Source organism: Cyprinodon variegatus, unplaced genomic scaffold (genome assembly GCF_000732505.1).
Source record: "Cyprinodon variegatus isolate N-32 unplaced genomic scaffold, C_variegatus-1.0 Scaffold206, whole genome shotgun sequence".
Classification (NCBI taxonomy): domain Eukaryota; kingdom Metazoa; phylum Chordata; class Actinopteri; order Cyprinodontiformes; family Cyprinodontidae; genus Cyprinodon; species Cyprinodon variegatus.
The window spans coordinates 469,905-495,035 of NW_015150659.1; the positions used below are offsets into that span (position 1 = coordinate 469,905).

Sequence of the window (25,131 nt, forward strand, 5' to 3'; positions counted from 1 at the left end):
TAAAATGGAAACATTGAGTAAGAGTCAGTGATGGAGGGATTCCCTTTACAACACTGTAGTGTAGGCAGTTATGATAAAACCTTCTGTAGAGGATGGAAACACTTCATCTCTGACAAACACAGCTATACAACCACAAATTTTTTTGGCCATCCCATAAAATTTGTAAAAATGACTTAAAACACTATTTATTTATTTCTTTTTTTTTTCCATTTCCTGCTGGTAATCTTTTCTACAACTCCCTGGCATTTTCAATGACTTAATTAATGAACAATACAAAATAACCTGGATTCACAGTATACATTTAAAAACAATAATCAGGCTGGAATTGAACATATCTGTTTGCATTTAATATATGTGTAATATTCATTTATGGCCTGTGCAAAGACAGAAAACCTCAGTACTGACAAAAAAAATATATAAGGTTTTTTTTTTTATTTCAGGAGGATGAAATAATTCCACAATTCCACAAAGAACATGAGCATAAGAAAGAGATTTCTGTATTTCTATGGACAAGAAAGAAGATAGAAAGTAAAAAAAAAAGAAAGGCATATTTTCTGCTTCTTTTGCAGAATACATGAACTCAATGTGAGAAACAAGCTATAAGGGGGACTTTGAGTAGCTGGTTCAAAGGTAAAACACTGAATGCAGAAGGAGAATGATGTTTGTTATTTTTAAAGGACTGAGACCTTTCTGTCACAGAACACTGGAAACAATGTATTGCATCTACAACAGCTGCAGTAAAGGTATAATGAAAAAGGTGCACCCAGCAATAGCCAAGGATCTAGTAGGTGAAACAAAAAGTATCAAGAGTTTATTAAAATCAGGCAAATAGGTAGGGATATGGGAGAGTACCAATATCACACTTATTTATTTATTTGTCTTTATTTTTTTTAACATATTCTTTGGGAGAGTTGCAGCTGATCCAGAATGCTGCTGTCTGCATCCTCACTAAAGCTAAGAAAATGGAGCACATCCATGTGTCTCAAAGAATAGATTTTAAAATACTTTGTTTAGTCTATAAATCACAGAATGGCTTAGCACCAAACTACATTTTTGGTCAGTTTCTTACCTGAACACACATCTTACAGTAGGTCCTCTGGTTAAATTGGATACTACATACCCAAAACCTGAACCAAACATGGAGAAGCAGCTTTTTGTTCTGATGCTCCTCTAATCTAGAATTTTAAAATTTCGAAATTCAAAGAGGTGCTGAAAACTTAAATAGTTTTAAATCCAGATTAAAAACGTATTTAGTAGCCTTGATCTGTGCTATCTAAACATTTCCTTATTTATGTACATAATTTTATCTTGCTACTAAACCGTGCTTTATAAATATTCTTGCTTGCATTATAAGCAGCTAATTGCAAGCAAGTTAACTGAACTGATTTAAATTCAGCTGCTTCAACTGATGGCTTCTATATATAAAGTATACATAATTATAATAATAAATGATATGATAATAATAAATAATTTGATAAACAATAAATACAACATCGATTTCTTTATCAAAGTCAAATAAAAATATTTCTATAACTCTCATCTCAAATGCAAAAAATAGAATATACAGCAAACTAGACATTTGTAAAGCCTTTTCTAATAAATGTAAATGTAAATGCAAATTCCTACATAATCCCACAATTGGGAAATTCACTCTCTGCATTTGAACCATCCCCTTTGGGGGCAGTGAGCTGCCATTGTGTGGCGCTCGGGGAGCAGTGTGGGGATTAGGGTTTTGCTCAGGAACCCAAGGTGCAGTCTGTGGGGATTGAACCTGGTATTTGCAATCTTCTCAGAAAACAAGCACACTACTCCAACCACCAGGCCAACACTCACCAATATATATATATATATAAAACAGACTTATTATATGAAGAATATATTAGCTAATAATAATAATAATTAACTCCTTCTTTAAAACCTGCTTGTTTACTCATATTTTTAAACATCCAAAGATAAATATACATAAAAATGGTATTGATACAAAAAAATACATAATTGTAATAATCAATATTTAAAAGTATTTAAGCAGCATTCAGATTGAGAGCCAAACCCTCATGCTATGGGTTACAGTAAGTATCAAGAAAAATTGGCATGTTTATCTAAGGCTTTTATACAATGAGATCCCACTCCAGCCCATCCCTTTACATCTCAGTGCAATGAATCTAAAGAATGTTTATTGTGCTATAGTTAGATAGCCCAAAGCTACAGCACGGGGAGTAGAAATCACTTTAATCAAAATGCAGGGGTAAAAAAACTCAGCCTTAAATACATGTAAATACTGCTCAGTACAGCAGGCACAACATTAATTCATTGTTTGTACTTTGTGAATCAGATTAATTGTCAAATGCATAATAAAATGCTCTGGGTATAAAAGTCAAAGTGTGTTTCATTTGTGCTACATGTGAGTATGAAAGAGCAAAACAGCAAAAAGACACTTGAACATGCTGGAATTTAACATTGGATGATGAATCCCTCCCATTTTATAACTCTGAGATTCAACCAGGGTTGCAAGCATGTCACTTTAAAAGCAAAAAAGAAATTGGTACCTTTCCTGTGCATATATGACAATAATGATCATTTGATTAATGGGATATGCTTTTTAAAAAGAGAAAAGACAATATCAGCACTAGAAGATGTCAGATTAAACAAGCAAGGCTTAAAAAATATATATATATATATTATAAAACTATATCACAGACCTTTGAATGAGTCAAAAACCATTAATGTATGAATAACATTAGGCAACTGACCAGCTGGGAGATCCTCCCTTTGTCTGGATCCCAACACCCTTATCATTACATATGATGAATCAATTAGAAAAACAAGCTATAACGGGGCACTGGAGGTATATATAAAAAAAAAAAAAAAAAAAAAAGCTAAGCGATATTAAATGTGTTTTCTTTGTTTTTGCTTTTTCTTGTTTCTTTTTATTTTTAATTCATGAGGTATTAAGGGGGTTGGTAGGGTGGTACATTCTAGACTTCTAAGACTGCAGTAGGGAGGAATCATTCTTTTTCTAATCAATAATTTATTCTTTTCAATACAGGCAGCTTTGCATTACTCAACAAAGCCATAGAGATGTATGGGAGGGACAAACACAAAAAAGGAGATACAGCAATATTTATCTCATTAACATGCAAGGATGTACGAGACAAGAGGGACGAAAAAGGACAGAAAAAAAAGAGAAAAAATAGGCATGGTTTGATTTGTATAAAGGGAAAGCTTTCAGGTCTTATTCTCACAAGCTTGACGAGGAAATTATCTTGACGTGAAGTAATCAGCACCTAGAGGTTTTGCAAAGAGAGAGTCTGCTCATTCATATCCACATTGGTGAGAGCTTGTCCAAAGGCAACACTGAAGCATACACTCCCTGGGAAATATTAACTGCATGCACTGGCGAGAAAGAATGCATAATGGAGGAATAGACAAATGCACTGAAGATCTTACATGGCATAATAATGGAAGTCAAATCTTCCTTTATACTTTAGATAAGGATTAGGGAAAGTGTGACAACAACAAAGGAGAAGAAGACTCCCCTGCCGGAGTGTAACTATATAAACGTTAACCAACTGAGTGTGAGGAGTTGATTTAAATCCCAGAGACAGTGAAGGAAAGCTCATCCTTTGCGGGCTAAATGTTTTATCATTGGGGAAATTTGTATAGGGGAGGATGTTCTTTTTCCGGGTGGATCATCAAAATAAGTGGTCCTCCTAATTGTCAATCATATGTTTACATAAGGCCGACCGTGATCATCTCCATGCATATATATATATATATATATATATATATATATATATATAAAGAGGATAAAAATCCTCCACTATATCTTCAATGCTTTCACAAGCATTATTCGGGTTTTTAATATATAGCCTAATTGTACTAAGCTAAATTAAGGACCATAAATTAAAAAACCTAAAACAAGTACATTTCTGTTACTTCTGCTTCATTAATAAATAATAGTTACAGGATCACACCAATGAAACACTTTGTAAGCTGTTGACCACAGTTTTTTTTAGAGAAACAAGAACGTACTTATATGCTATGAAAAATTGGGCACAGTCTCTAGGTGCAATTTTGTTCTATATGTGTAACTTAAAAACTCTAACTATATGCTGTACTGTAAATTATCTTATGAAAAGTTCCTGAAAAACAGTGGGCAAGGGAATTACTGCTATTTGCACATAAGGAAATGCACACAGACACAAATGATTATTATAATTTAGGACTCTAAAGATTAATGGGGGGAAAAAATAGGAAAATCATTGCTATATTGTCAGGAATAAAAGAATAAATCACTGCCTGTGTGCTCCTGAAATACTTGGAGTGAAGCAGGTGCCATTCAGTACATTCTATAATCCTTTTCCACTCAACATCACCCCTGGTCACAATAAGGGATTATCCCTCACCCCTCATCTCTCTGTTTCCCCTCTCCACCCCTTTTATTTTACACCGTCTCTTTTCTCCTTCCCTGCCGCCCCTTAAGACTTATCTTCTTCTCTTCTTAATGCTCTTCACCTCTCACAGATAGATGTCACATGTGTCATTAGAGGATCAATAAACCATTACCATTGAATCTTTAAATAAAGATATGTATTTACTTAAAATAAATGAGATAAATATAAACCCCTTCACTTCTAGCCTCGGTGGTTTTGGAAATGGTATGGAATAAGCAGAGCCACTGCATAAATTGCAAGGAGGATAACCTTAATGAGTGCTATTTCATGCATACTGACTGGTGAGAAACATAATTAAAAGAGATCTATAGAAGCACAACATTTATGATAAAAGCCCATGGACTAGAGGAGGAGATTTGGAGGAACTAAATTTAATTCATTTTAAGGTGAACGTGCTCCAGCAATTATTCAGACATAATTTTTACAGCTAAATTGACAACCATATTGATTTCTCAAACAATTTAGAGCATGATTTCCTTCATTATTAATCTATCATGGTTGCAAAGTCAGTCTTTTAGGGAAATAGGCCTTTTTTCATAGAAAAATGTCCACTTTACTATTTTACCCATAATAAAAACTCATGTTAAAGCAGACTTAAAGGCGTGATCAGCAGCTGGTAGTGCCTCTGGTCCTGATTGCAAACAGAAAGCATGCAGACAAGTGTAACCTGCACTCTGTCCCACTTGGAATAGGTTGTACTTGTTCCAACTCAGTCCAAACAAACAATATGTTCACTGGCAAAGTACCAAGAGGAAAGTGGGTAGGACTGGTGTAAAGTCATGTCTATTGAAGGTTGGTTATTTGAGAATTGTGCAATAAATGTTGTAAAACTGAGGGAGGGATAATGTCCTCTTTGCATTGCTGTGAAGACCACTAACCATTTTAGACTTGGTGTATGGATGTCCGAGTTAAAGACATGGGTCCTTTTAATGAGATGGATGAGAATCTGTCAGTGAGTATCTCTACAGAGCATACAGTAATGTTCCTGTACACAGTGCCAGTAAGTTGACTGGTTATGGTTATGATGACTACACTATTTTCCTCACTTTTAAGGCTAAGTATACCCATTAAAAGGTTTTATTTGTTTATTTCTTCAGTGTCTACTTGCAAATGATCAAAGTTGAATGATTTTGGTTTGATTAGGGATGACACTGTCATATTGCAAAGAATTCCACTGTTTCAAATATGGATCAGAACCAAAGTAAATTAAATACTGTGATGTGTAGGTATTGAGAAACATACTATTAAAGTCATACAGGGTTCCATGGTGGCGCCATTTGTAGCACTGTTCCCTTGCAGCAATAAGGTGCTGGGTTCAAATCGTGGCCTAGGAGTTTCTATGTTGTTCTTGCACATCCGTGGGTATTCTCCGGGTACTCCAGCTTCCTTCCACAGTCTAAAAATATGGCTGTTTAATAATTAGATAAACTGACATCCTTCAAGTTTCCCTTAAGTGGTTGCGTGTCTCTGTGTTGCCCTGTCACAGAATGGCAACCTGTCCACTGTGTACTCTGTCTTTCACCCACAGACTGCTGGAGATGGATAAGTAGGAAAAGATGGAAGGTTTACTAAGGGTTACAAGTACAGTAGAATGAAAGGGTTAAGCTCACTAATTAATTAATCCACCAGATTTCTCCTTTGATACTTAGAATTTTAAGCTCTCAAAGATCCTCAGGTTTATTTAAATTAAGTCTCCAAGGGTTTTTAACACATTATGCACATTTGTTTATTGATTATCAATTGGAAATATAATATTACACACAATTTTACAGTTATCTAGCCATCTCTGGAAGAAATCTCCTTTTGATCTTCTGGTAAAAATACATTTAAATATAGGTTCATTGTAAATATGAAATAAATGTTCTCTTCCCTCACACATGAATTCCCACAATCATAGGCTGCTTGGTCTTTTCCATTTTTAGATTCAACTTGATTGGCAGGTCAGCAAGGATTGCTTATTCAAATGAGGAGACCAATCAAGCTTCTTTCATCTGTACTGAAGGGAACCTTGCATGGTTAAAGTGGAATTTATGATATTAGTCTCAATGGACTATGTAGCTGGCATTAGCCAGAATACAACACTTTATTTGCATACTTTTTCTGAGACATTATTTTCTTTTCTTGATTTTGTCCACCAGTTAAATCTTTGCTTGTCTCCAAAACAATTCCCCCAAAGCTTTCCTTTATCCTGACCTATTCTGTTTCCATGCTTCATATTATTTCCATCTGTCACAATGTTATTTGTTCTTTTCTCTCTCTTATACCCTAGGTAAAATTGCATTTGTATTTGAGTCACAAATAACCCAAAATTGTCTCCTCAGTTTGAAAGAGGTCTCTGCTACCCAACATTAAAATATAAAAAGGAAAACATTTCTTCAAATCAGTCCCATACAAGCAACACAAAACATTCCTTCATTCATCCATTACTGCATAACATTGTTTGAGTGTCGGTCTAAACATTCACTAACACATTTCTAAATCTAGTTAGTGCCACATACCTTGTCAGCCATGATCATGGAAGACCCTCCATGGATGCCCAAAATGGGTATGAGTGTCTGTGATGAAATAAAATCCAAAATCTGGGCAATGGCCTCTTGGTCAGTGCCATCCCCGAATACCACGCCATGGATCTTTGTCCCTGACATCAAGTCGCACATGTGGGTGATGATGCTTTTGGGGTCAGTCTCGTTGACAAGTAGTGTGACCACATTCACATCGATAGGGTCCTCTTTGCTCCACAGAGCACGTATGTCCCGGTCTGAAATGTAGCGCGTGCGCCCGAGGATAACAGCAATGTTAAGTACTGGCACTTTCTCTGAGCCACCACCAGTACGTTGCTTCTGGGCTGCCACTGGGTCTGCCATGACTGTCACCGCCACTAGAAGAGCCAGGGAGAGCAGCACACTTTTGCCTCCGCTGCCATAACTGCTGCTCCTTCTACTCCTCCTCTTACTCCTTTTGGTGCTGAGGGACATGATGCTAAACCACTTCATCCCCTGCATGGAGAGAGGATCATGGGGAGCAGAACCAGATGAAGACAGATCAAAGAGTGAGAAAAGGAGTGGAAAGATGGTGGTGAGAAAAAGCAGAAGAGATAAATTGTTAATGTGCAATTCATGTAGCCCACACATTGAAGTAGCATTTTTTCATATTCAGTTTCTTCTCTGCAAGGTTTATTGAAAATCAAAACCTTGCAGGGAGGGAGATGGCCTTGGGAGGGTGTTGAGGATGGGTGAGAGGAAGAGACGATGACTAACAAGTTTACACTTTATGATCACGACTGCTGGGATCTGAGGATTCAGGTACAAGCTGTGCTTGCCAAACAAGTAGAAGGACATTTCTAGAGCTCATAATTGGTTCTTTTTCTATGATTCACAAAACATTTAACAACAAAAGACAATGATTTGATGGACATTTCAGATACCTGAATAAAGATTTAAACAAAGCAGAAACTATGCTATTGGCATTGATCCTGTTTTTGCAAATTTGTAATTTGTATGTGTTAAATACACAAAAGTTGTAATAAGACTGAAACTTAATTCCACCAAAATGTACTAAATTTTGTTTTGAACATAAAAAGAACTCAGTGAATGCAATAATATTTATTTGATTTTTGAAACAGAGATCTATATTGTTAAGAATTGCATGTAATTTAAGCTGTTAAATTAAGGGCCCACAATTATCAAATGACAAGTCAAAATATTTTGTAAATTTCCCAACAAATGAGGGTGTTTAATGTTATTTGGAATGTATATTGCATCCTGCCTATAGCCTGAATACACTGTATCAGCAAAACATTTAAGGCATACAATCATTTAATGACTGTTGGGAAAAACACCTATGCAGGTTTAACTAGACCTAGAGAGAAATCTTGGCTTGATTATTCTCCAGCTTAAGGACCTGGTTTTCAGACATAAAAACAGAAATTTTAATTAAAATCAAATGAAAGCACTAAGAATAAAAAGTTAAAATTTAAGTTACAGTACAACAAAATGGGCTGCTCAGTGGTGCAGTGGGTAGCACTGCTGTCTTGCAGCAAGAAGGTTCTGGGTTTGAATCTCGGCCCTGGGTCTTTCTGCATGGAGTTTGCATGTTCTCCCTGAGCATGCATGGATTCTCTCTGGTGACTCTGGCTTCCTCCCACAGTCGAAAAACATGACTGTTAGGTTAATTGGCTTCTCTAAATTCTCCTTAGGCGTGAGTGTGTGTGTCAATGGTTGTTTGTCTCTGTGTTGCCCTGCGGTGGACTGGCGACCTGTCCAGGGTGTACCCCACCTCTCGCCCATAGACAGCTGGAGATAGGCACCAGCACCCCTCACGACCCCACTTGGGATAAAGCGTGTCAGATAATGGATGGGTGGATACAACAAAATACATTTTCAAATGAAATTTATCAAAACATTAAACTGAGTTAGAATTTAGTGAAAACAATTTTTAAACAAATACATTTAACTTCAAAAAACATGAATACAGATTCAGTCCAGGCAATTAAAACTTAGCTTCTGATAGTCGGGTGTGCAGAAAGGGGTGGAGTGAGTTTGGACTTAGAACCCGTTCATGACGACTGCACTTTTAGATTTAATATATATATATATATGTATTACATATTCTAAAACTAAAATAAATAACAAAAACGTGCACCATCATTTATTTTTTAACATTTTATAGTAATAAAAAATCTTATAATTGAGTAGTATTGCCTCTCATTTGCTCTATCTGACACCCTCTTGAAGGTTTAACTCTAAAGAAAACTTCTAGATGAATAATTTCTAGTCTACCAGCCAGTTAGTTTGAGGGACTAAACCTGAAAACATCTGTTAAAAAAAGACTCGAAAATATTTAAGGAATCTCTGCTGAGAAGCAAAAAATATAAATAAACAATAAAGTTGTCAAAGGAAGTTTGCTCTGTAACCGTTTTGGATGAAAGTCATAACTAGATCCTATAAGCAGCGACCCAACCAATGCTAAACCCTTCCTACTTTCTAACACAGGCCTTTCAGATCATTAATAAAGCAGCATTTGCTCATGGCACTAATTATTGCGGTGGCCAGTGTGTCACAGCATCACTTCAAAGGACACCTCCTGAGCTGTTGCACTATTTCATACCCCGAGAGCTGGCTGAGATTATATGCTCTGTGATACAGCTGACAGACAGACATATAGATCTGTTTATGTCAGAGGCACATGCTATTGGAGCACATTACATAAAAGACAAATAGAGGTGACTAATACATTTCTGTTGATACTTTTGAACGTACTTCATGTCCAATTCAGTCAGCTAACATTCTGGAGACAGCTCCTCCAAACAATAATGATCTAAATCTGTTGGTAGTCCTTATTAGAGGCAGACCGATCCATTGGCCAGCCAATATTTTTGTATTTACTTCTTTTCCTGCATGGCTGATACTTTTTATGAATTGCTGCTCCTTTCATTAGCTATCCATTGTCAAATCTGTTGAATATTTTTTCAATTAATCGCTCAATAATCAGATACCAAAAGGTTCCTTAAAGAAGATTTTTTACTAAATTAAACCAGGTGAAATAAAAAATTTTCCACTTGAGGAGTTCTGGATAGAGCATTTTGACGGACGAATAATATTTCTTAAATGTAAAACGTTTACAGATTTGTTTTACAATTTAGACATAACAGCTGCTTAAGGTGGGTCATTCTGTCAGCTAAAGAAATGTTTTAGAGTCTCGATTAATCAATTACTAAATGAGATGTTTATTTCAATTAATTAATTATTATTTCAATAATTGATTAATCCGATTAATTGTTTCAGGCCAAAAATTATGTTTTTGTTTTTTTTTTGTCTTACATGAGTCATTTTATCATGCAAATGAAGGAAGTAAAGCAAGATGGGCTTCAGGAAGCCTGTATTTTATGGAAGTAAGAAAGATATTGGGGTTGGTCATATATAAACTGTAAATTGTTGAACAGATATTTTTTAAAACAAGATATCCAAGAAAAGGGCTGTTGCTATAAAAATGTTGGGATTTATTCTAGAAGGTAACAACTATTTAACTGAAACCCCCTAAACATGTCGCTTTAATGCATGCTAACAGGACACAAATGCTTATGGGTTAAATTATTTAAAATTCATAATCAAAAGTCTTTGGATTAGCAGTGGAATTATGCACAAAGATGGAGTTTCACAGTTGTGAAGTTTTAACAGTTAGAAATTATGAATAGATAAGTGGCTATACCAGCTGTATATAAAAAGCAAAAATAACCTGACTTTTTCAAAAAACTCTTTCCCCATATAGAAAGCACTCACTGGCTTCAACATGGCACTTAAAAGCATAAAACTAAAAGAAATGTTAGATGTATGAGCAGGTGTGTGGAACCACTGAGCATGAGCGAAACCATAAGTGCATGAAACATATGGACACATAGTGCATCCATATGTGCTGTTGACAATTTATGGATTAACTGACAAGGGGGGGTGTTTTTGTGTCACTGCAGACGATACAGTTGTGTGATTAATTGAAGAAAACCATCATTTGTTTTATTTAACGCTTGGAGGCAGCACAGCTACTGTATAACAGCTGGGATCACAAATTTCAACAGAAGAGTTTGTCTCTTTCACATTGGGAGGACCCTAAAACTAAAGCAAGTTTTCATTTAAGTATTATAACCAATCATAAATTCAACTTTTTTTTTCTGGATTTAAACATTTATCTTATTTTTTTATTTATTTATTTTTTTTACCATGTTTCATTTTTTGGATAGCTCTGACTTTAACTTTTAAAACGTCTAGCACTTCTTTCACAGTTTTCGAGGTGCTATAATTTAAATGACAGGACTGGAAAACAGGAAAATGTACAGTATTTGTGCAATTTTCAAGCAAAAAAACCAAACAGTTATCTGTTTTTTAAAAAGCAAAAGATTTAAATACATTTAAGTGGAAAATCTAATAATTGATTTGTATATTTCTGGTGGTTGCGGTTTTGTCAAAACTGTCTGCTGAATGATAAAATAAAGTCTATTTAAAGATTTAATTACTCTTTTTTGTGGGTTTTTGTCAATAAGATTTTTTTATACCACATTATTTTGCACTGAATGTATTTAAACTCAAGCAAAAGGATCAATGTGAGACAAGTAATCCACATTTAATCTTTTCACCCCTATATACTGTATGCACACAGACAATGTTTAACTGAAAGATGAATCATCTTACGGTAAGTCCATTCCCATGCTACTCAGCCCAGAATGGCTGAATAGAAGACATCAGTGAATCATCATATTGCACTCTAATTAAGGCTTTAGGTTATATCTCATGAAATGTTTTTTTTTTGTAAAGAATGGGCATTTTTTTGCTTTGCAGACTTTAACAACATCATAGGTACACTATGTCAATGCATCTTTATCTTCTTTCCTCAACCCAAGGTAAGTGGAAAGCTTTAGAACTCCCCACAGTGTTGGGGTGTTCGAAATTACCAGAAACCTCCTTTATGTTAGACATAAGACAGATTTATTTTTTTCATTTTGTATACAGGAGTGTAAACAAAAAGAAATTTAGTTTAAAACAGCTCTAGACAATTTCTTTTTTTAAAGTGCAGCCTTGAAAACAGTAATAAATACATAAAAAAAAATAGTTATATAAACATATGACTGTATATTTACAGTTCTAACAGTTTTTTTGTTTGTTTTTTTTTATAAATAAAATAACAAATTTTACACAACATTCAGCAGTCTAATGGCAGTGTGGAAGAAAGTGTTATGGAATCCTCTTCCCAGAGGGCAGCAGTGAGAACAATCCATGGTGGGGGTGTGAGGGGTCATTTATGATGTTACGGGCTCGGGACACGCAGCGCTGGGATGAAATGTCTTTAATGGAGGGAAGAGGAGCCCCGATGATCTTCTCCTCTGTTCTTACTATTCTTCTCACTTTCTTCCAGTCTGAGGCGCTGCAGCCTCCACACCACACAGTGAGACAGCTGGTCAGAACGCTCTCTATGGTGCTTTTGTAGAAGGTGGTGAGGATGGGATAGGGGAAATGGTGGGCTCTCCTCATCCTCTGCAAGAAGTACATGCACTTCTTTGCCCTTTTGATCAGTGAGGTGGTGTTTACATTCCAGGTGAGGGTGTCTGTGATGTGCAACCCCCAGACACCCTCACCTGGATGATGTGAAAAGCAGGCGTCTTAATTTTGTCCACTTTGCTAGTTTTGGCAGCAACCCACTTTAACATTAGATCAACCAAAATTCTTTCTGGGATCAATTCAGCAAAGTCCCAGACACATTCAAAAGCTATATGTCCATAATCACATGATGGGATCAATCAGTATCTTCAAACTTTTCAGCTTCACATCCATGATTTGAATCTTTTCTTAGCAAAAGTGCCTCTAAAAATTCAATCTGTTGACTTTCGAGGCTTTTGGAGTAAACCAGACATAGTCATTTTCAAAAGAACAGTTTTGGGATTTTTTTTTTTGAGCTTTCTGGCATGGCTGGTTATCCTGATTGGTGTACAAATTTTAAAGTTGGTTTATAAACACTCTGAACAATTGATATAAGAATACATCCATGCTTTTATGCTCTTATGCCAAACTGACCCTTCACTCTGAATACTGTACATTTAATACAGACTCATTGGCCCAGGCAACATTTTTCCACTCATTTTTCCTTTGTAATTTTGGTGAACCTGTGTGAATTATACCACCATTTTCCTGTTTGAAGCTGACAGGAAAAAAGCAGTATGACCGGTGTCAGTCTGGTCCGCATTGCCGGCAGTAAGTCGGGCTCGTTTCCGGTGAGAGTTGGACTCCGCCAGGGCTGCCCTTTGTCACCGATTCTGTTCATTACCTTCATGGACAGAATTTCTAGGCACAGCCAAGGTGTTGAGGGGATCCGTTTTGGTGGCCTTAGGATTGCGTCTCTGCTTTTTGCAGATGATGTGGTCCTATTGGCTTCATCAGGTCGTGATCTGCAGCTCTCGCTGGATCGGTTTGCAGCCGAGTGTGAAGCGGCCGGGATGGGGATCAGTGCCTCCAAATCCGAGGCCATGGTCTTGAGCCGGAAAAGGGTAGAGTGCCTTCTCCGGGTCAGGGGGGGTGTCCTGCCCCAAGTGGAGGAGTTTAAGTATCTTGGGATCTTGTTCACGAATGAGGGAAGAAGGGAGCGGGAGATCGACAGGCGGATTTGTGCAGCGTCTGCCGTGAAGCGGGGGCTGTACCGGTCCGTCGTGGTGAAGAGAGAGCTGAGTCAAAAAGCGAAGCTCTCGATTTACCGGTCGATCTACGTTCCTACCCTCATCTATGGTCATGAACTCTGGGTCATGACCGAAAGAACGAGATTGCGGATACAAGCGGCCGAAATGGGTTTCCTCCGTAGGGTGGCTGGGATCTCCCTTAGAGATAGGGTGAGAAGCTCGGTCATCCGGGAGGGACTCGGAGTAGAGCCGCTGCTCCTCCACGTCGAGAGGAGCCAGTTGAGGTGGCTTGGGCATCTGTTTAGGATGCCTCCTGGACGCCTCCCTGGTGAGGTGTTCCGGGCACGTCCCACCGGGGGGAGGCCCCTGGGAAGACCCAGGACACGCTGGAGAGACTATGTTTCTCGGCTGGCCTGGGAACGCCTTGGGGTTCCTCCTGAAGAGCTGGAAGAAGTGGCTGGGGAGAGGGAAGTCTGGGCCTCCCTTCTTAAGCTGCTGCCCCCGCGACCCGACCCCGGATAAGCGGAGGAAGATGGATGGATGGATGGAAAAAAGCAAGAAAAGGACCAAATCTAAAGATGCTTGACATGGTCAGGGGGCAGACTGCAACGCAAAAAAAGTGTGCAACCACCTCATATTTAAACATTGCCTAATCAGTAAAAAGGTTTAGAAAAAACAATGACTGTAAATTACTGAAAATATGTTAATTAGATGGAAACACATACATTTAATCTTTCAATAGCTGTTCTCTCATTTATATTCATGCTAAATGAGTTGTTGCATTTTACTTATCTAAAATTCTCATTTACATATATTTCATATATTGTAATTCATTTCAGATATTTTATTATATTTCTAATGTATTTTCAGCTAAGTACTTTCTTTCCCTTAGATTTTTTTTTTAGTTCATACTACAGCTAAATTTACATGAGTTTGTCCAGTTTTGGTTTATTTTTATTATGGACCTTTCAGTAATTTTGAGTTCCAAAAATAATTTACAAGGGAACATTTCATATTAGCTGCTCTTGGCTTGTATTGCTTATTCACACTGAAAGGATAATTTGTCTAAGAAGTTATGATATCAATTCACATCAAAACATTTAATTAATGTTCTTTTTTTCTCTCTCTCTAATCAACAAGCCCTACACTGCAAAATATCAAAATCTTGATAATTCATTTTTTCTTAAAATAAGTGCATTGTCTTATTTCAAGTTAATATTATCTGATTATCTTATTTTAAGAGTAAAAATACTGATTCCATTGGCAAACTATCTCATTTACCTACTGAAATCAAGGGTAAATACACTTAATTTAAGAAATTTGTACTTATTTCTAGATCGTTTTTCCAGTGTAGTAAATGCATACTAAAGGTTTAACTTATATCCCAGTTTTTTGAGAGGCTGAAAGAAAGCGCTTTCCCTCTCCCTCTGCTAGTCAAATGCAGTTATCTCTGATGGTCAACCTACTAGCACATATTTGGTGTACTTATAAGAGCAAGTGAGTCCAATCCTGACAAGATTATCTTTTGTTGCCAGTCAGTTGAGTCTGAAATCTGGCAAACAAAATAATGCTTTTACCTCTTTTTACCTCTTCTTGCCTCTGCAAAAATAATAAAAGCCTTATTCTAGGGGAGAGCTGTAAAGAGGAAAGGGGAAAAGAGAGAACATGGCCCACAAAAGCATATTGAGCAGTTTGTTGTCACATCAAGGCCATTGTTTCTTGGCACCACAATAGTGAATGATGTTGGGCAGACAAATCTGAAAATCAAGAGATACTAAATGGTCTTTTCAACATTTTTTCTACATATTCAGCTTTTTTGCTAAATGTGAAAACAATTATCCTACCTCACCAACATAACGCTACTATAATCAACTGTCCATATGTGTTTTTAAACAGCTGAATTTCACATACTGCAGTAATTGATCTATATTATCTTTACACGATGATTTGAATAATTGCAATCACAAAAGCCACATTAGCTATTCTTGCTCTCCCCGCAAATTGAATAAAGTATGGATTAAAATCCAGTATACAGACCTTATGAATGATGGATTCTGCAAATGATAAATGTGGACAAACCACAGCCCAAAGGACATGAGTTTGTGTGTTCATGATGCATTCTGAGGCTTTCAAATTGGATTTTTTTTTCTCCACAATTGTTTTTCTGCCAATTACTTGTAGCTGTGTCATCTATTTACTTGTCTATCATTTATCATATTCTTGATATTACTTTGATAATCAGTCTTATATGAACAGTGAACGATTTTATTATATACTAAACCATTTTATTATACACTAAATCCAACTTAAAGTGTTTTATATTTGAAGGGATGAAGGGATTATTTTTTATCATAATTTTTACCACACTTATTAACAATATGACATTTTTGTAATGTGCAAAATATGTAGCTGGAAGTTATTGCAGTGGTTCAGCAAGCATCAGTTCACATCACTATCTTATAAACACTATACTGAGATGTTTTTTTCTTTTCTAGATAATAAAAACAGGGAGATATTTAATTGATTAAAATACAGCATATAAATGAAAAATAGACAAATTAATTTTTTATCAATATGGCTGTTCGACGATAAACTCTTGGCCCAAAATACGACAGATTTGTGCAAAAGATTTCGCTGACCGAACAATTAACACAATTAACAATAGCTGAATATTGAATAAACACATATGTAGCTTACATTAATACGACACATCTTAGCTTTACTCTCACTGCATGCAACATTAAAATTCTTAGAAGTCTTTCTTACAAAGTTGTTAAAGGGGAAATGTGTAACTTTTTGCAATCAGGAGGTGCTAGAACTTTTACTTCCAGGTGTAGTGCCAATTAAGGCCACTGGCAACACTGTATTGTTGCAAAATGAGACAGTCTCCTCCCATGTTTTAGAATTGGATAGCAGCCCACTTTGAAACAGCTGATTAAGTCACTTATAAAGACAAAGCCAAGTTGAACCCTCTAGGTTAAATCCTACATAAGAGAACCAAAAATATTCCAGAATATGTATGTTTATTAATTTTTTTTGTTGTCCAACACAAATGACCACATATTGACATTCACTAATGGATCTGATCCTCTTGAGTTACACAGGTGAGGTGTTGAGAGTGGCAGCCCGCACAGAGCATGAAAAATAATTTAATATATCTTTAATTAAGCAAATACTTGGGTCAAAACTTACACAGTGTTGCTTTGAAGTCAACAACTGTCCTTTTGATATCAAGACTTATCAGTCTGCAACCAAATCTATATATTCAGCAAATCTTGAATATTGCATAACAAATAATTCGCTGTTCTAATAATTTCAGTTAATGGTCAACTGTAGTAGAAAGGTAGAAAGGTTTTGTTTTTTGTTTTTTTATTATGACTGGTCCAAAAAATATCTAAATAAAAAGTTACTTGGATACTGGATACAGGGATATTCACCTCCAGAGCTTGAGGGCCTGCATGTTTTAGAATTGGCACATCAGATTTATATAGATGGCTGCTTATAAGGCATTTGCTAATCCCCTGAATTGGGTGTTTTGAAGATAAACATATGGAGCCTAGACGGAAGTTCAGTTGAAGAAACTCATTGCTTTCCTTCATGCACCTGCGACACAGCCAATCAGCTTTGAACCAAACCTCCATGGATGCCAATCGGCATCCAAAGTTTATCTTAAAAGGCCTCTGATCCGTAGCTTCTCTACTGCGTGGTGTGCAGGCGTTGGTTGCGCTATGACTTCATTCAGATGACCCTGTTTCAGCCCAACTCCAGCCCCTCCTCCACCATCACAGCCTCCCAGACTCTTACTGCATTCCGCCTCTCATTTTAACCAGTCCGGCAGAAGACTGCCATGTTGACCCTGGTTCTGCCAGAGGTTTCTTCCCAACGGGGAGTTTTTCCTCTCCACTGTCGCTCCATGCTTGCTCATCATGGACAGGTTCTCTCAGCCTGTGTTATCCAACTGGACTTCCATCTTCCAGGTCCCTGAGTAAAGCTCTAGTATCAGCTCATGCAGTCCACTGGATCTCCCCATAAAGCTCAGCAGACCCTCTCGCTAACCAGCAGTCTACAGACTGACCAACTTCATCTATCTCCACTCCACCACTAGTTTCAGGCCTGGAGGGAAACAGCCCTATTCTTTACTCCTGTTCATGCATATCTATCAAAATTCAGCGCTATTTTTCCTGCCGAGGTCTGAGTGCCAAAGACCAAGTAATTGTATCAATTAATTTCTCCTAATTGTCCTTTCTCTTCTTGTGAGTTTTTCAGATTGAATTAAAAGTCGCAGTGACAATCGAGGACTAAAGTTGAATACCCCTGCTTTACTATATCCATTTCACTCTCATTGCCTTCTGCTTCGCAAACAAATTACTGGAAAATTAGCATTTTATGGCCATTAAACAAAACAACTAAGTTTATGTAAGATAGTACCACAGTGTGGTTTTCTTTGTATTTTCTTTCATACAGTACGATCAATCTCTTGTCCTCTTATTTTCTAACTCACACTCATAAAACATCACCACCAGTTTCACATTATTTATAATGTTTATGTATTTAGCAAACGCTTTTATCCAAAGCGACTTGCAAAGTAGGCATTAGCGTGAAGGGTCTTGCCTAAGTAGCCACACTGGCAGCTGATTCCCCAGTGGGGATACAAACTGGGGCTTCCTGTGTGCAGATGGGTGACTTACCACTTGAGTTAGCCAGCTGCTATTGTAGTAGGTAGTTGAACTTTTTTCAGGTGCATGTTTGCCTTGCTGTTTTTGTTTGCCTTATAATTGACTGGCAACATAGAAAGTCCCAAATTCCATGCTTATGACTTACTCTGGGACACCCAAGACCTAAACTAGGTAACTCTGTGACACATAATAAATTAAGGCGTCCATCCTCTTAAGAATTAAAGAAAAAAAATTTGTTTTCCACCACAGGTTACCAAAAGTTATTATGTTGTGCAAGTAAAATTTTACTTGAAGTTAAATAACCAGGTGAGCAACTGTTTAATGAAGGGATTTATTTAGAAGATGCTGTACTGGAGGAAACAATTCCACAAATAAGATGTATGGGTGAGGGTATTCCATCACAGTACAAGCTGTTTCACATTTACACAGGATTTGCAAAAGCTAACTACAACTAATTTGTTAGTGACTAACTTGACGCTAATGAAAAAAGAGTTCAGTAACAAAATTTAGCCAATCTTTTCCTTTCTCTGCATCCTCCATCATTTATTTTTGCTCCAATTGCATTTCCCCTGACAGAAGTGATTCCCAGAGCACTGTGTCTCCTTTGAGGGTTTCTTTTCCTCAAGCTTCAATCCGAAATGAGAGTCACCATTTTATATAAGGAATATAAAATAAATTGCATGAATGGAAATGTGATTCTGAGGTGGATTCCACTTACTTTTAAAAAGTTCTGTCCAGAGGCTTTTTCACTTCCCACTTCTGAAATCTTCTTTTATGTCTTTTATAGGCTGACTGTCTGCATGTGTTTAGAATCTATCTCCATTCACAGAGAAACTGTGGACCTAAACAAAAACGTTTGCTGATTTCATATCTAAAAATGATGAAGCCAAAACATCTGATCAGGTAAAGTATTCTTTTTTATATACCCTGTTGAGTTGTATCATTAAGGGAACATTCTTTTATTCACCAATTTTTATCACCATGAAACTGTGTTAAACTTCAGATCATTAACATGTTTGAAATATAGGAAGTCTTTCAGAAACCATATTTGGGCCCTCATGACCTTATCAACTAAATTTTAATCTCTCTATTGCTACAATGCCCACTTGTCCTGAGTGTGACTCGTTTCTGCCCAGGTACCTATGACATGGTGCAGATTTTGGTTTGTCTTTGCTTTGCTGAGAAACATCCCATCTGGATGTTACTCTAAAACCTGTAACATGGAAAATGGCCATAAAAATTGGTCAGAGAAATAGACATAATCCGATCATTTCAATAAAAAATTTCAAATTCATCATATTCAAATGTATTGTAGGTTTTTCCTTTTTTATTGTTAGTCTGAAATGTGATGTAAAGAGTTCTGCTATGTAGCTATTTCTGCAATACAAAGAAAACTTATTTCATGATCCAAAACTTATGCTATCAACTAAGTTGTATTATAAAAGAGACTATTGTGACTATTCAGACCATTGTAGTTAAACAAGGAAATACAGTTTTTTCACTGGGTTAATACCTTAATTTTTAGAATCTCTGTCTTCATAGTTTGGATCATTAAATTTTTACTAGATTTACAACAATTTTGCAGTTGCGATTTTGCAGTTTTGCAGTTGAGATTCTGTTGATGGTTTGTTGTCACTGTTAAGTTTGTAATACAGTTATAGATGTTCATTTTAATGTACAATTTTGACTTTCTCACCAGTACAGATGGTGTGGCATACAATTTTTTCCTTCTGTACCTGGTCTCAGTGGTCAACCACACTGCAATGCAGATGGCTGTGCCATTATATAATTTTGAGATCCAGACATGTATGACTAATTACAAATTACTAATAACAAATCCACACCTACAATAGAAAAGGAAAACCTTGGCAGATATGGCTTGATATGCCTTGACAGTGCATGCTAAACAAAAAGACAGCTTGTTTTCAGAGATAGTCATAAGAAACATTGCTGCAGGGCAACCTACCCTAAAGTAGTGTGAATATGAAAACAATCAGTATGCGTTCTTAAACCCAGGAGATGCCCAACGGAAGTTTAAAACCAACAGTGGATGCATTTGAACATGGAAAAGCACATCAGGCTCTTAGGTTGCAAATACATTCAAATGGGACAATTCATACAAAATAGAAAGTTGGTGTGTCGCAGATCATTCAGGTGTCCATAAATCACCGCTCTGAAAGCTGAAGTGTTTTTGAAAATGCTTTTTCCTCTTAATTCTCACATTCATCTTTCTTCATAATCCTCACTACTTATGATTCAAGAGCTTCGCTTTGACAAGAGAAGTAAGAAATATATTTTGGATTTAAATTGCCTCCTGAAAAATTAACAACCTCCCTTCGTCTAAATGTCATGACACACTGGATCTTAGTCAGCGTCTCAGGATCTTCATCAAAAAAATGAAAAACCTGAGCATATATATATCAGTAGATAGCAGCAATTACATCTGGTTGAAATGCATGCAGCAGTTTGAGATTCTCTGCCACTGAGCCTGTAAAGTTCCAACTAAGTTAGAACCCTGCTCTATTTTGGTTGGACCCACACATTAATTTGATGGCAAAGTTTTAGGTCTGACTGGAAGAGAGACATGTTGGCAAAAAAAAAAAAAAAAAAAAACATGTCTGCTTTGTTGAAAATGCAAAAGTAAAATATTTGAATTCCAAAGTAAGCCAGTCAGGTTTGTCCCCCTATATGTTTATCAGGAAACACATAGAATAAAATGTGCTGGGAAAGGTTCAGATATGTCTTTAATCTGTCTTTTTATGTATGAAATGCAAGTTTGAAAAGCAGGAAGATTCCCCCAAATAACATTGACTAAAACAGATATGTTACAACAATGTTGCTACCTATTTTCTAAAGTTTTTCTAGATAATTACATTGTTACGATATGTGTAGCAACACCTATGACAGTTTTCTAACATTCCACTCCAGTGTCCTGCACTCCAGGAGTGTGTCTCTCTTTCAATACACCTGAGTCAAATAATCCCACCATCAACAGGATTTAAGAGAACATCCTTAAATCCTACTATAGCACATTGCAGCTCCAAGATCCTGCTCCTAGCTCCTCTTCCTCCAACTGTTGTGAAGTCAAAAGTATGCTGAATCCGGACAACCTTTAGCCTTCAGGACTTCAAAATCACAGTTTATATCATCTGTGATGTTTTTTTTTTTTTTGTTTTTTTCAAAGAGGGAAAAATGATAAGCTTCGCTTACCTGCACTGTCTGCCCCTCATTGTTTTTTTGTTGGTTTTTTTTGTGCGGCTCAAAGAGGATAAAAAATGTTCTTTATACTGTATCTATATAGATACTATATATCCACTTTCTCTCCTTGTAAAGTTTGTCGAAGTTCTACTTTTTTTAAGCAGCGTGATAAGCTGCACTTTCTACTGTCCCTTGTTTTTTTTGTGGGGCTCAAAGAAGATTACTACTTCATCCGTTTTCTGTCCTCCCCAACAATCATGGGTAAGGTATTCTGTTTCTGTTTAAGTTTTATCGACTATGCACTGTGCAACTCACAACCTGACTATTTTCCACTGCCATTGAAATATTTTATTTTGTATTTTTCCGCAAAGAGGATGAGTTGTCCTTTGTTCCCACGTCTCTCTTCTTGTAAGACCTATGAAATTGCCGCCCAATTGCTGAGTAGTACGATATCTCTTTTGAAGCTATGCAAGTCCATTTGAAGAAAATCGTGTCAGTTGTGTTCATCCCCACTGACTTTCAATGAGCGCTAAACGCCACGACCTCGTCCAACATGATTTTCTGTCAAATTCCTATTTGGTGTGTTCATGTCTTAAGAGTCTTTACTATTATCAGCATGAAGGTGGACTCTTGTGTCAGCATACTAAGGAGGTAATCTGATTCAGGTGTGTGGAAGAGACACATCTAAAAGTTGCAGGACACCAGAGCTTGAGGACCGAAATTAGACCTGTGACCTGTCGTTCAAGAAGAAAACTGCCATCAATGTATTGCAGCAGTTTTTGGTTGCAACTGCTATCTAGTACACAGTAATACTTGCTTGTAGTAAGACCAATCAGACTGCTTTATTCTGCCTCTAAGCCAACAGTTCTGTCCCCGTCTAAACGTCATCATGACATTACTGCTGACTAAAAAACATAATAATATGTCTGAGGTTTTCTTTCTTACTTTTAGTGACATCTTTTGTTACCCCCAAATACCAGACATCATTTAAACATTGTTTTTTTTTAGGCTAAATCTGAAGTAGTTGTTGAAAATTGGGTTGTAAAAATGATGGATTTTTACCATTCACTTTTCAACCAAACATAGACATTGTTTGGATGTAAATCAGGTTGTCTTTTCAATGTCTTTTCAACCAATTTTTGTTCAGTGGGTAAAGGCGCCGTATATGCTTTTTAATTTAACAGTAAAATAGGTAACTTCATCTTTTATCTGACAGTGTTCCTCTGTCTCTGAATTCCTCAAACGATAGTCTCCAAGCCATTCCTCTGCTTAGCCCCTCTCGTTCATGCCCAAGCCATCTGCTCCATGCGCCCTGACATGTGCATGAATGCCCAGGAGAAGCCCAGTGGAAGTAATCGTCTGTTACCACTCAGGCTTCAACATGTTGTCTTCCCCACTGCATCTACCCCCTTTACCTTGCAACAAACATCCAGTGTGTGTGTGAAAGAGACAGAAAGGGAACAGGAGGGATTTAATGTAAGGGAAGAAATGATATTGCTCAAATTCCCACATACTGGATTAAAACTGAGTTGCACACAATCTCTCTGCACCTGATGCCAAACACATGCCTACGCATAGACTGTACATATGGAGTAACTTGATGAGGAGTTTTATCGCTTGAACTTAAGATAACATAATGCATTTTATTATCTATCTGGGATTTATATTTGCTTAAAATTCCTAAAGAAAATGTAATTTGAGGTTGCATTTGATGACAAAAATATTAATATATGCAGCCTTACAAGAGAAATGTACTGTATATTTAAAATATTGGAAACCTTCTGCACATTATTTTTAACCTTTAATGTCATGGTGTAAGAAATATCTTAATCCTTACATATATATGTAAGTTTAGGTGACTAAATAGTTTCTCAATCAAATGCAAACTATCTACAGTATCTTGCTACTAAGTCCTGGCTATGTCACAAAGCCTCCTTTTACACCCATTAAAAATAATACTGTGCTCTTCTTGGGCCAGAGAACATTAAACACTCAAAATGTAATGGCTATACATTTTAACTTGTCCTGGTGAAACCCTTACAATGAGGCTTTGAAAGCCTGACATTTGTCAGATGTGCTGCAATTATTTTAAAATCCTAAACTTTGTAACGGTTATTTAACTTCTTTTTCCTCCTCTTCCTTCATAATAGTTACATATACCGAAAAAAATATATATCTGTATTTAAAGCTGAGAAAATGTCCCTCCTCTCTCTTGAACTTGCCCCATAGGTGCAATTTGAAGGTGTTGGGGGTTCCTTGCAAATAAGAGCTCTACTCTATTAGAAGTGCAGCAGATGTTAATCTGCACCAGAATGAAGTGGAGCTTACTTTTATTACTATTACTTTACAGTAATGCCTAAATTAATGTAACATTGACTTTGCAAGTCTTGTAACAATTTAAAAAGTCACAGGATTTCATTAAAGGGCTTTATAAAAAAAAAAGATAATAAACACCTACTGTATGTCTGAGACACTTGAATTTTACTGATAAAAAACCTGAAAGCAAAACGTAAATTCCTTTTAACTCTACAATTATAATATATTGTGTGTTTACCTATTAAAAATAGACCCCCAGAGTATATAAATGTTTTGGTTGACAGAACAGAAAAAAAAACTTTAAGGAAAATTATGATTTCTAAATGGTTTATGTTCCATTTATTCAATATACAATCTCAAACTACACAGCAATATACCTTTAAGCAAAGATATAGTGTAAATTTAGTGCTATAATTAAAGTCAACAAGCTGCTTAAAGATGGCTGAAAATAATGTCTATGGTGAAACTATCTCTCAGGAAACAAGGACAAGGGTAATTTTAGGTTTTATTAGCCCATGAACAACATTGATTAATTTGAATCAAATGCTACCTTAGAAGAAAAATCTCTCCTGTAGGCTAGGCTTGTTCTACACTTGACTTTTTAACGTCTTACTGTGATAATCTGTAAAATCACCTGAAGCACTGCGTCTTTCTGATACCATTTTCATCTATATGTAAATAACAGTGAAGGTAAAAATCCAGCAATTGCAGCTCTTAAATCTATCTTGTATCTTTCCATATCTCTTGCGTTTGTCTATATATTTTTTGGGTTACAAAACTGGCAAAATGTAATGGGGTTGTATACGTATCTGTGTATTTTCAATTCCGCTTTTTCCTGTATATGCACAAGACAACATACACTGTTGCTGAACAGATAAGTGTAGAGCATGTCTGATTAATTATTCTTCTTTATACATTTCTTCTTCTTACACTGTATACAAAATAAACGTACAGAACAAGCAAGAATCTTAAAAAAACAACATTGAATTTTGCAAAAACAGCAAAAATAATTATCTTGACCAAACTACAGTGATTTGTATTACATTTTTTCAAAAGAACCAAATAAAGTTTATCATATTATGTAAGATAATTTTCCTTCTGCACTCAGCAAGTACAAATTTCTGAGCCAGAAAGGCTTATAAGGGTTTTTATTAAACAACTGAGACATATATACACGATTATCAAAAGAATGTTATTAATTTCTAGTTCCTACATTATACAGTAAATGCAAATCAGAGGCTGTGTGGTCACAGTTGCTGCCTCATAGCAAGAAGGTCGTGGGTTCAAATCCCAATCCCTTTCTGCATATATATCTATATATCTATATCTATAT

At 36.4% G+C, this 25,131-nt stretch overlaps 1 protein-coding gene across 2 annotated transcripts in view; it reads right to left on the reverse strand.

Moving 5' to 3' along the window:
- The window catches only part of grin2a (glutamate receptor, ionotropic, N-methyl D-aspartate 2A), a 211,569-nt gene that overhangs the window by 184,766 nt on the left and 1,672 nt on the right, over positions 1 to 25,131 (reverse strand). The window contains exon 1 of one of the 2 annotated variants that reach the window (XM_015380043.1): positions 6,953 to 7,456. In XM_015380043.1, the coding sequence (XP_015235529.1) occupies positions 6,953 to 7,456 (504 nt within the window). Of the gene's footprint in view, positions 1 to 6,952; positions 7,457 to 25,131 lie in introns of those variants that run through there. The other variant, XM_015380044.1, reaches the window with a different exon arrangement.